A 12,729-nucleotide genomic window follows, 5' to 3' on the forward strand; every position below is an offset into this window, starting at 1 on the left:
AAGTGTGCACGGATGCAGGCTTCGGTTATGTCTGATCTCCATGGAAACGGTGCAAAGGGAAGGGCAGGTTTGTGGGCGCATTCAGTAGGGTGGGTTGAAATGGGACAGCCCTTGTCGCGCCGGAAATTACGTCACTGCCCTTCGAACCGCCCTTCCAATGGTGATTCTAAGGCCAGGTGGGCGAATTGAGACACAGCCTTAGACTGACCACTGCTGCTCTTTGAACTCCAAACTGTTTCCTGCATTTCCTCCTCACTCACATGTGGCCAGTGGGGGGCAGTCCGTAAAACAGGATTAAATGAGGTCTAAATAAAAGCGGACCTATTCTGCAAAATCGACTTTTCAGAGCTTTTAACAATGTTATAGTTGTTTCTCCTTCTCATTTACCTTCTGGGAGTAGTTTTTAATCTCTTATTTTCAAAACGCCATATTGTTGATCAAGCCCCGTCTTCACCATCACCAGTATCACCACTTTGACTTACTTATTTCGCTCTCCAATTTTATTTTCTGGATCGGTGATACCCGTAGAATTCGGCAGTGCTCATTTTGGTACAAATGAAAAAACAATCCACTTGCTGGAGCGATGTGCAGTTGTCCATAGGAGGGGCCGAAAAGCTACACTTTGTTGTGATGACGTTTACGGCGACGTCACAACAGTTTTCTACTGTGGAATTTAACGGACTTGTTTTTTTCATTAAGTCGTTTTAGATCAATCTTGCAAATTAAAATGTACAAATTAAAACAGAATGATCCACGGGTGTCATCGATTATAACTGTATAGCACACTGAAGCACAACATGTGTTCTATATAAGGCTAAAACGGGGACTAAAGCAGACTAAACCATGGCTAAACTAGTTCTAAAAGAGGATATAAGGATTTATAGAGGACAAAAATATGAATACATGTGTCTCTAAATTAGAGCTACCAGCCACTAGAACTGTACAATTCCCCAAGTACCACCAGAAAGTTTGAGAAACGCATGCAAGCACATGATGACATCACAAGGTGGAACAGAGTGTTTTCTGTTTGAGAGAAGAACTCAGCCTAAAAATGCAGAGTTTGTGTGTTAAACATGTGTGAATGGAACAAAACACAACTCCAGGTCTGTTTGTGATGAGGAAACAGATCAGAGAATAGCATAATAATATCGACCCTTTACATAAACTTAGGAAAGGCAAGTTTATTTGTACAGCACAATTCATACACATTCATTCATACACAATAAGAAAGACATTAAAATCACAATACAACAAACCTAAACATAAGTAATCACCATAAAATTAACATTAAAAGAGAAAAGTGCAGAATAAAAAACCTTGATGGGCTAACACGGCCGTCATTCTACATAACGCCCATTGACCTCCCATTGCCTTCCATTCATTTTAGCAGTAATAAATATGACCCATGACTGCAGCATGTGTGCTTGGATAGGGCTTGATGCCAGGAGTGTGTTTGGGGACAACAGCACTTCGCATTACCTTTGTCAACATTGATCATCTGCCAACTTTGTTGGCAACGCCCATGCACTCATCGTTTTGAAAAATAAACATTTTGAAAACAATAGGTACTACGCCCTGTAGGGGCTCGGACCTAACCATTAATTAAAATTGACTTGTTACATTGAACACAGCAAGTTTCAGATTAGTTTCAGTAGGTCTGGATGTTATCTTCTTACAGGGAATGTGAACTAAATTTCTCTGAATGGACAGTCTAACTGTCCTTCTGTTAATCAGTCTACATGGTGTAACTGTAGATACAGCTCCATCACAGGCCTCAGCATGATATTATCTTTATCATGACTGTATGTCCTGAGACAGCAGAGGCCCTGTGTGTCCTAGCTCTCCTTAACTCTAGGAAAAGACAGGGAAGGGTGACGAGGGCCCTGGAGGAAGTGACACTGGTGATGAATCCTTCACTGGGGAAGGTGGTGGTGCTGCTGACTTGTTCTTTGGGTAAGGCGGTGGTGCTGGTGAATCTCTCGCTGGGGGAGATGGTTGTTCTGCTGCTGGTGGTGGTGACATATTGGCTCAGTCTCTGGCTGGTGCAGCAGCAATGCTTCTTTCATTCCCCTTTTCTACCATGTAAAGTGCACCCCACTGAAGGCTACACTGTGAGTGTGATCAGTGTGAGTGTGATCAGTGTGATCACTGAGTGCGATCAGTGTGAGTGTGTGATCAGTGTGAGTGTGATCAGTGTGATCAGTGTGAGTGTGATCAGTGTGATCAGTGTGAATGTGATCAGTGTGAGTGTGTGATCAGTGTGAGTGTGATCAGTGTGAGTGTGATCAGTGTGAGTGTGATCAGTGTGATCAGTGTGAGTGTGAGTGTGTGATCAGTGTAAGTGTGATCAGTGTAAGTGTGATCAGTGTGAGTGTGATCAGTGTGATTGTGATCAGTGTAAGTGTGTGATCAGTGTGAGTGTGATCAGTGTGAGTGTGATCAGTGTGAGTGTGTGATCAGTGTGAGTGTGATCAGTGTGAGTGTGTGATCAGTGTGAGTGTGTGATCACTGTGAGTGTGATCACTGTGAGTGTGATCAGTGTGATCACTGTGAGTGTGATCAGTGTGATCACTGTGAGTGTGATCAGTGTGATCACTGTGAGTGTGATCAGTGTGATCACTGGCAGTGTGATCAGTGTGAGTGTGATCAGTGTGAGTGTGATCACTGTGAGTGTGTGATCAGTGTGAGTGTGTGATCAGTGTGAGTGTGATCAGTGAGTGTGTGATCAGTGAGTGTGTGATCAGTGTGTGTGATCAGTGTGCGTGTGATCAGTGTGAGTGTGATCAGTGTGAGTGTGATCAGTGTGAGTGTGATCAGTGTGATCAGTGTGAGTGTGATCAGTGTGATCAGTGTGAGTGTGATCAGTGTGAGTGTGATCAGTGTGAGTGTGATCAGTGTGAGTGTGTGATCAGTGTGAGTGTGTGATCAGTGTGAGTGTGTGATCAGATCACTGATTTGATTATGTTTGAAGACGGCCCTTGGTGAAAATCTTGAGTTAGACTGTATTTTATTCGTTTTTCTGTTTTTAAAGTAGAGTATTTGTTTTCTTGTTTTAAAGTAGCCTATATTTACCTGGATACATGTGAAAGTGCATAATGTAACCTTTTGTTCATTTATATAATAAATGAATTTCTGTGGCTATTTTTCATCCAAAACCCTGTGTCAGATGGTAATGTTATCTTAGCTTACATGTGTAATAAACATTTTCTTTTTGACCAAAGCCCCTGCATCAGTGTATAAATGTAACAGGCCTATTGTGTGTGAAGAAATATACAAGTGTTGTAGTGCAGAGTTCTGTAGGCGGGGTTTTCTTTGCGTATGTTCATTGACAAAGGAGGAAGTCATAGATGGTATTTTTGAAGCCGTATTAGACAGACTGTAGTTCACACAGACATGGATAAGTCAATGGTGTGTTCACTGCTGTTTCTGCTGCTCCTCTGCTGCGCCTCCTACATCTCTCAGGCCTACAAACCTGTTTTCATCGTGCACGGACTCTTCGATGGACCAAAGGAATTCAAAACACTCACAAAGTTTATACAGAAGGTAAGTGACCTGTGCACCTGATGCACAGCCATATTTCCATGAGTCAGCCCCAGGACAGCTGTGGCTACAGCAAGTCACAGTGGCTGGGTATTGCCAAACACCTTCATGATGCAATATGTATAAAGATATAGGCATCCCTTAAGGGTTACCACAAGTATTTATATCCTGAAAAAGAAAATGCAGAACTCACTTTTTCAGCTCAACAGATGCAGTCATCAGCAGGTATTTGGTGGATACAATACAAACAAAAAAATGCTGTATTAAAAATAACCCAACTTGTGTAAAAAAAGAACCCAGATCTGAGTCACGATTGGACCAAGACGACTCTGGGTTATTCTGACCCAACAGTTTGGGTTATTATTTTAACCCAAGGTTTCGGGTTCTTTTTTCTGGGTTCTATTTAAATAATCTGCTGGGTTCATTCTACCAATGGGTATAATGTTTATAATGACCACCACAGTGCTATTTCGGAAATACTTATTTAAAAGAAAAAGCATTTTTATAAATAACTGCATCTGAATCATGGCACACCATTAACAGCAGCACATTATGAACCCAGCAGTAAAATGTTCATTAAAACTGTCAGAAGCGACAGGAGCTTCAGAACTGAGCCGGTTTGGATCACATTCCACAACTTCAGTCTCAGCAGATTCCACTGTGAGAACAGAGACATGGTCGTGTTTACAGGTCTGGTATATCTGGTGACACTCTACACATACGTCATAAAATATATCATTTAATTTAATTTACATTTGTGATTCAAAAGGTGCTTTAGGAGTGAGTTCTCTGTCCAGAGCGCAGGGCTGTGGACACTGCAGTCTGCTGGAGAGTCCACTGTGAGAGGGAAGAGCAGAAGTCAAATGTACAGCTAAAATCTGTCTCCATGTCAAATACAGCCTGAGAAATATAAAATGGAACCCAAATAGTGCGTGTGAATATACTCTTACATATACTTATGTAAATATGCATCCATCCATTTTCTTCCACTTAATTGGAGCCGGGTTGTGGGGACAGAGGTCTAAGCAGGGACTCACAGACTTCCTTCATCCCAGGCACATTCTCCAGCTCCTCCAGTGGGACCCCAAGGCGTTCCCAGGCCAGCCCAGAGACATAGTCCCTCCAACGTGTTCTGGGTCTTCCCCGGGGCCTCCTCTCGGTGGGACATGCCCGGAACACCTCCCTAGGGAGGCGTCCAGGGGGCATCTTAAACAGATGCCTGAGCCACCTCAGCTGCTCCTTTCAACACATAGGAGCAGCAGCTCTACTCCAAGCTCCTTCTGTGTGACTGAGCTCCTCACCCTATCCCTAAGGGTGTGCCCGGCCACCCTACGGAGGAAACTCATTTCGACCAGTTGTATGCGCAATCTTGTCCTTTCGGTCATTACCCAGAGCTCATGACCATAGGTGAGGGCAGGAGTGTAGATTGACCGGTAAATTGAGAGTGTTGCCTTTCGACTCAGCTCCTTTTTCACCACAACAGTCCAATACAGCGACTGCATCACTGCAGACGCTGCACTGATCCACCTGTCAATCTCATGCTCCATCCTTCCCTCACTCGTGAACAAGACCCCAAGATACTTGAACTGCTCCATTTGAGGCAAGGAGTCTTCACCCACCGAAAGAGAGAAAACCATCTTTTTCCAGTCAAGAACCATGGCCTCAGATTTGGAAGAGCTGATTTTCATCCCAGCCGCTTCACACTCGGCTGCAAACCGCCCCAGTGCTGCAGGTCCTGGCTCGAAAAAGTGATCAGGAAAACACCATCTGCAAACAGCAGAGATGAAATCCTTTGGGCCCTCATCACTTCTGTGCCATGTGTTTATATTTGACTAAATTAAGAGAACGCTGTCATTATCTCAACCAGTTGAGAAAAAAATAAAAATTCTACAGACTCACAACAGCAATAGCCACAAGCTCAGTAAATAAACATGTAAGGCAGGGGGTCTAGGCGCCCTCCCCCAGAAAAATGCTTAAATTCTAGACATTTTTCCTGATTTCCTGAGTTCCTGAGTTCTAGTTAACTAAAGTGGGCTTGGCTTATATTTATCAGTTCTTTATGTTATAAAAAGCAGAATCGGGTAGATTAGCCAAAAAATAGCCAAAGTCTGAGCTCCAAACCCCAGACAAATCAGAAGAAAATGTGATTATTTACACAAATCAACTGTGTAATTCAAAAGCATGTCTGTGTGTTGTCAGTCCCACCCCGGCACAGAGGTGACGACCCTGGACCTATATGATGGACTCCTCAGTGTCAAACCTCTGTGGACTCAGGTCAGAGACTTCAGGGCTAAACTTGAGGCCAGACTGAACCAGACCAAAGAGGGGGCCCATCTGCTCTGCTTCTCTCAAGGTACAAACCCACACTACACCAGGACAAAACCAGGACTAATCCAGGACTAAAGTAGGTCTAAATTAGGACTTAACCAGCGCCAATCCAGGTCACATTAACCAAACCCAGGACCTTAAATGTTTTGAGATTGAACTTGAGTGGTGTGTTTTTTTTTAGAAAAACAGAAGTGAATGTAGAAGTGACATTCTTAGATCTGGTTTTAGTCGAGTTCTGCAGAGCTGAGGGACGACACTTCTAAATATCAGCCTCACATTACAACCACCTGTGGTCTGAACCAGAACTAAGCCAGGTCTAAACTAGGTCTGAACCAGGACTAAACCAGCAATATTTAGCTCAACTGAACTGAACTGTTTTGGTGACCCAGGAAAAAAACGGGCTAATCCAGGGTTAAACCAGTACTAAAATAGACAAGACAATATTACACCAGTTCTAAACCAGTTATAAACCAACACTAAACCAAGTCTGAACCAGTTTTAAACCATGTCTAACCAAGGTCTAACCCAGGTCTAACCTAGACCTAATGCAGGTCTAACCCAGGTCTAACCCAGGTTTATCCCAGGTATAACTCAGGTCTAACCCAGGTCTAACCCAGGTTTATCCCAGGTCTAACCCAGGCCTAACCCAGGTCTAACCCAGGTCTAACCCAGGTCTAACCCAGGTCTAACCCAGGTTTAACCCAGGTTTATCCCAGGTAGTGTCTTACTTTGCGTTCCTGTTTCAGGTGGGGTGATCTGCAGAGGGCTGCTGTCTGTGATGCCGAATCATAACATCCACTCGTTCATCTCTCTGTCCGCTCCTCTGGCTGGACAGTACGGAAGTCAGTCTGCACAAACCTGTTCTTCTAATTCAAACCTATGGCTCCTGGTTTTATTGAAACTCTCCAGAAATACACGCACTACCCTTAGCTAAACCCATAGACTGTGCATATATATATACATGGACATAGCTGACAAATAGTATGTGACTATGGGCGCGCTTCCGGCTCCACTGGCTCGTCATTTTGCTCTTAAAATGTTTGTATTAACTCCTCTTACATGATCCTGGGGTTTTTATGTCACTATTGTGTCTGTAAATCAAGATATGAACATTAATAAGAAACAAATCAGGCGCCTTCTTTCCCCGAGGTCACTCACGCTAGCATTAGCAACAGATTTGATTGACAGCGTTGCTAAGTGCCCACTCTCTGCTAAACCAGGAAGTTGCCTTCAACAGCCTGAGTCTGGATTGGCTCTCTGGTTACCATGACACTTGTGGGTCAGTATTCCAAATGTGAAACTGGGCTCCATATTCACCTCTATAACCACTAGCCTTAATTAACTTGATTTGATGTCACACTCCCTTAGTCCACTTCTTTATACATCTATGGCATTTATCTTTCTAATGTCAAAACGCTCAGTTCCACCTTGTGATGTCATGAAGAGGTAGTTTTCAGGTTAACAGCTCCTTTTGCCTTTAGTTCAGTAGAGACTGTAGGAAAAAATCACCCAAATGATTCTAGCGAAGGTGTATGGAGTTGATAAATAAATAAATAGTAAATGAATGATTGGTCTTTCTAATATAATTAATTCTGATATTTTGATGTTGTTTTGTTTTGCAGACACAGATTATTTAAAAAAGGTTTTCCCCAAATACCTGAAGAAGAACATCTACAAAGTGTGTTACAACAAACTGGGCCAGCAGCTGTCCATCTGCCAGTACTGGAACGGTCAGACCTCAAAATACTTTAAAGGGCCCATATTACTCTGTTTTCTGATCTGTTCTAATGTTGTTTCCTCATCACAAACAGACCTAGAGTTGTGTTTTGTTTCATTCACATGTTTAACACACAAACAAACCTGCATATTTAGGCTGAGTTCTTCTCTCAAACTGAAAACACTCTGTTCCACCTTGTGATATCATCATGTGGTGATACAGGAAGTGCTCCACTGTGTTTTTAAACTCCACACACCTTCACTACAATCATTTGGATCATTTCTGCCCTTGCCAATCTCTACTGAACTAAAGGTAAAAGGAGCTGTTGACGTGAAAACCACCACTTCATGACATCACAAGGTAGAACAGAGCGTTTTGAGCTTTGGAGATGTTAAAGACTAATAGTAAAGAGTTACTCAAACATGCGTCAAACAAAACACAACTCCAGGTCTGTTTTTAAGGAGGAAACAGTGTCCTAACATGGCTTAAAGATCACAAGAGTTTTGTGTAATATAGGACCTTTAGTAATTATTACAAATTTTTTTCACTAATGAATCTGGTTTTATCATATTTTGCTGGATTTCTCCCCAGATCCTCATCACAGAGACAAGTATCTGAAATACAACAACTTCCTGCCATGGATCAACGGAGAGAAACAACATCAATATATAAATAGTACTAAACCAGGACTAAACCAGGACTAAAAAAAGGACTAAACAAGGACTAAACCAGGACTAAATAAAGGACTAAACAAGGACTAAACCAGGACTAAATAAAGGACTAAACAAGGACTAAATAAAGGACTAAACCAGGACTAAACCAGGACTAAAAAAAGGACTAAACCAGGACTTAAAAAAGGACTAAACCAGGACTAAACCAGGACTAAAAAAAGGACTAAACCAGGACTAAATAAAGGACTAAACAAGGACTAAACCAGGACTAAATAAAGGACTAAACCAGGACTAAACCAGGACTAAAAAAAGGACTAAACCAGGACTAAACCAGGACTAAAAAAAGGACTAAACCAGGACTAAACCAGGACTAAACCAGGACTAAAAAAAGGACTAAACCAGGACTAAACCAGGACTAAATAAAGGACTAAACAAGGACTAAACCAGGACTAAATAAAGGACTAAACCAGGACTAAACCAGGACTAAAAAAGGACTAAACCAGGACTAAACCAGGACTAAACCAGGACTAAAAAAAGGACTAAACCAGGACTAACAAAAGGACTAAACCAGGACTAAAAAAAGGACTTAAAAAAGGACAAAACCAGGACTAAACCAGGACTAAACCAGGACTAAAAAAAGGACTAAACCAGGACTAAAAAAGGAACTAAACCAGGACTAAACCAGGACTAAAAAAAGGACTAAACCAGGACTAAAAAAGGACTAAACCAGGACTAAAAAAAGGACTAAACCAGGACTAAACCAAGACTAAAAAAAGGACTAAATCAGGACTAAACCAGGACTTAAAAAAACAGGACTAAACCAGGACTAAACCAGGACTAAAAAAAGGACTAAACCAGGACTAAAAAAAGGACTAAACCAGGACTAAAAAAAGGACTAAACCAGGACTAAAACAGGACTAAACCAAGACTAAAAAAAGGACTAAACCAGGACTAAACCAGGACTTAAAAAAAGGACAAAACCAGGACAAAACCAGGACTAAAAAAAGGACTAAACCAGGACTAAAAAAGGACTAAACCAGGACTTAAAAAAGGACTAAACCAGGACTAAAAAAGGACTAAACCAGGACTTAAAAAAGGACAAAACCAGGACTAAACCAGGACTAAACCAGGACTTAAAAAAGGACAAAACCAGGACTAAACCAGGACAAAACCAGGACTAAACAAGGACTAAACCAGGACTAAACCAGGACTAAACAAGGACTAAAAAAAGGACAAAACCAGGACTAAAAAAGGACTAAACCAGGACTAAAAAAGGACTAAACCAGGACTAAAAAGAGGACTAAACCAGGACTAAACAAGGAGTAAACCAGGTCTAAACAAGGACTAAACCAGGACTAAACCAGGACTAAACAAGGACTAAAAAAGGACTAAACCAGGACTAAAAAAAGGACTAAACCAGGACTAAAAAAAGGACTAAACCAGGACTAAAACAGGACTAAACCAAGACTAAAAAAAGGACTAAACCAGGACTAAACCAGGACTTAAAAAAAGGACAAAACCAGGACAAAACCAGGACTAAAAAAAGGACTAAACCAGGACTAAAAAAGGACTAAACCAGGACTTAAAAAAGGACTAAACCAGGACTAAAAAAGGACTAAACCAGGACTTAAAAAAGGACAAAACCAGGACTAAACCAGGACTAAACCAGGACTTAAAAAAGGACAAAACCAGGACTAAACCAGGACAAAACCAGGACTAAACAAGGACTAAACCAGGACTAAACCAGGACTAAACAAGGACTAAAAAAAGGACAAAACCAGGACTAAAAAAGGACTAAACCAGGACTAAAAAAGGACTAAACCAGGACTAAAAAGAGGACTAAACCAGGACTAAACAAGGAGTAAACCAGGTCTAAACAAGGACTAAACCAGGACTAAACCAGGACTAAACAAGGACTAAAAAAGGACTAAACCAGGACTAAACCAGGACTAAACTAGGACTAAAAAAAGGACTTAAAAAAGGACAAAACCAGGACTAAACCAGGACTAAACCAGGACTAAAAAAAGGACTAAACCAGGACTAAAAAAGGACTAAACCAGGACTAAAAAAGGACTAAACCAGGACTAAACCAAGACTAAAAAAAGGACTAAACCAGGACTAAACCAGGACTTAAAAAACAGGACTAAACCAGGACTAAACCAGGACTAAAAAAAGGACTAAACCAGGACTAAAAAAAGGACTAAACCAGGACTAAAAAAAGGACTAAACCAGGACTAAAAAAAGGACTAAACCAGGACTAAACCAAGACTAAAAAAGGACTAAACCAGGACTAAACCAGGACTTAAAAAAGGACAAAACCAGGACAAAACCAGGACTAAAAAAAGGACTAAACCAGGACTAAAAAAGGACTAAACCAGGACTTAAAAAAGGACTAAACCAGGACTAAAAAAGGACTAAACCAGGACTTAAAAAAGGACAAAACCAGGACTAAACCAGGACAAAACCAGGACTAAACAAGGACTAAACCAGGACTAAACCAGGACTAAACAAGGACTAAAAAAAGGACAAAACCAGGACTAAAAAAGGACTAAACCAGGACTAAAAAAGGACTAAACCAGGACTAAACAAGGAGTAAACCAGGTCTAAACAAGGACTAAAAAAGGACTAAACCAGGACTAAACCAGGACTAAACTAGGACTAAACCAGGACTAAACCAGGACTAAACAAGGACTAAAAAAGGACTAAACCAGGACTAAAAAAGGACTAAACCAGGACTAAACCAGGACTAAACTAGGACTAAACCAGGACTAAACCAGGATTAAACCAGGACAAAAAAAGGACTAAACAGGACCAAACCAGGACTAAACCAGGTCTAAGCCAGGACTAGACCAGGACTAGACCAGGACTAGACCAGGACTAATCCAGTGTGTTTGTGCCACAGACTGGAGGGACAACTTCCTGAGGATAAAGAAGTTGGTTCTGATCGGGGGTCCAGACGACGGGGTCATCACTCCATGGCAGTCCAGGTCTGCCTTACTCCCACTGGTATTAAAAGTATCTATCACCATGGAAACAAGTAGCCGACCCACAGGTTACAGGTCAGATCTGTGGAGAGGCAAGAAAATACACCTGTATTGAATAACACTTGTTGATTTGGAGCTGTGGCTCTTGATGATCTGTAGCCTGGGATTAGACTTGTTCTTTCTTCACATCTTCACCTCATTGTTGGCTGGACAGTCTACTTGCTTTGGGTGTTGAAAAGAAAACAAACTAATATGAAAGAGAAGTAGATCTGTGTTTCTGTTTAAGATATTTATGAGGCAAAAAGCAGAAACTACAGAGGCACAGAGCCAATAAAAGGTGTGAAAACCACCTTTAATGCTTCCTGTTATTGATAAACATAACTGTAGAAATACTGATATATAGTAACTTCTGCTTTCTCTCACTGTTTTCTTTTTTTTTTTTTTTTTCTCAGTCACTTTGGTTTCTTTGACAACAATGAAAGTTTGATCGAGATGAAGAACCAAGAGGTACGTTCCTCAGCTGGACGTGTGTGTGGGCAGGGACGCTTCAGCTGTACATGTGTGTGTGTGAACAGGGACGCTTCACTTGTACGTGTGTACGTGTAAGTGTGTGTGTGTGTGTGTGGACAGGGACACTTCACCTGGACATGTGTGTGTGTGGACAGGGACGCTTCACTTGTACGTGTGTGTGTGTGTGGGGGGGGGGGGGGGTGTGTGTGTGTGTGTGTGTGGACAGGGACACTTCACCTGTACGTGTGTGTATTGCAGTATTACCGCAGTGACGTCTTTGGGCTGAAGACGTTGGACTTTCGTGGGGACGTGTCCATGTGTGTGCAGTCTGGAGTGGCTCATGTCCAATGGCACTCAGACTCCACCGTGTTCACCAACTGTATCCAGGACTGGCTCACCTGAAGCTGCGACCAACGGCAACACTCCATTTTAGATACACATTTAAACCATTAAAGCCACCTCATGCAACTTTTTAGGGAAAATACATAGACTAGAGAAAAAGCATGATTTTTTTTTTTTTTTTTTTCATTTTGGTTGTTTATGTTGCAGAAAAAAACATATTTTGTTACTATGAGCGGAATTGCATCTCCATAAACCTGACTCTTATTTAGCCTAGATGAAGATCTATTCGTGTTTGTTTCTATGGAAATGTTGTTCCTTTGGCTATAATATTCCACAGTACAGCATAAAACTGATCTATCTCCATTGAATTGTTCAAGGTTTGGTTTTCACTGTCTATTTCCATGAGATCATGCGGGTGACGAACCACCTCCAGAAAGTTACATACTGTAGCTTTAAAGTGCATGTGACAGTTAGGGATCGTACCTTTGCTAAATATTTATTAGAGTTTTACATCAGTTAAGTGGCAGTTTGTGGAAAAAAGTTGAGACGAAAGTAATCATAAATGTGTAATTTAGACATGTTTTGGCCCTTGTTAACCCCTGTTGCTAGGTGACATGAAAATAACTACCTCTACATG

General features: G+C 41.6%; 1 protein-coding gene across 1 annotated transcript; it reads left to right on the top strand.

Annotated features, from left to right (window-relative positions):
• The first annotated feature begins 3,377 nt into the window (after positions 1-3,377).
• On the top strand, positions 3,378-12,201 carry LOC117383505 (lysosomal thioesterase PPT2-A-like). Its single transcript, XM_033980687.2, has 8 exons — positions 3,378-3,543; positions 5,740-5,893; positions 6,615-6,710; positions 7,491-7,598; positions 8,177-8,260; positions 11,159-11,243; positions 11,693-11,747; positions 12,009-12,201. Exons 1-8 carry the CDS (start codon positions 3,394-3,396, stop codon positions 12,150-12,152), a joined length of 876 nt encoding a protein of 291 aa, XP_033836578.1. The 5' UTR covers positions 3,378-3,393; the 3' UTR covers positions 12,153-12,201.
• Positions 12,202-12,729: the final 528 nt, after the last annotated feature.

The sequence above is a fragment of the Periophthalmus magnuspinnatus genome, chromosome 16 (assembly GCF_009829125.3).
Source record: "Periophthalmus magnuspinnatus isolate fPerMag1 chromosome 16, fPerMag1.2.pri, whole genome shotgun sequence".
In the NCBI taxonomy this organism is placed as follows: domain Eukaryota; kingdom Metazoa; phylum Chordata; class Actinopteri; order Gobiiformes; family Gobiidae; genus Periophthalmus; species Periophthalmus magnuspinnatus.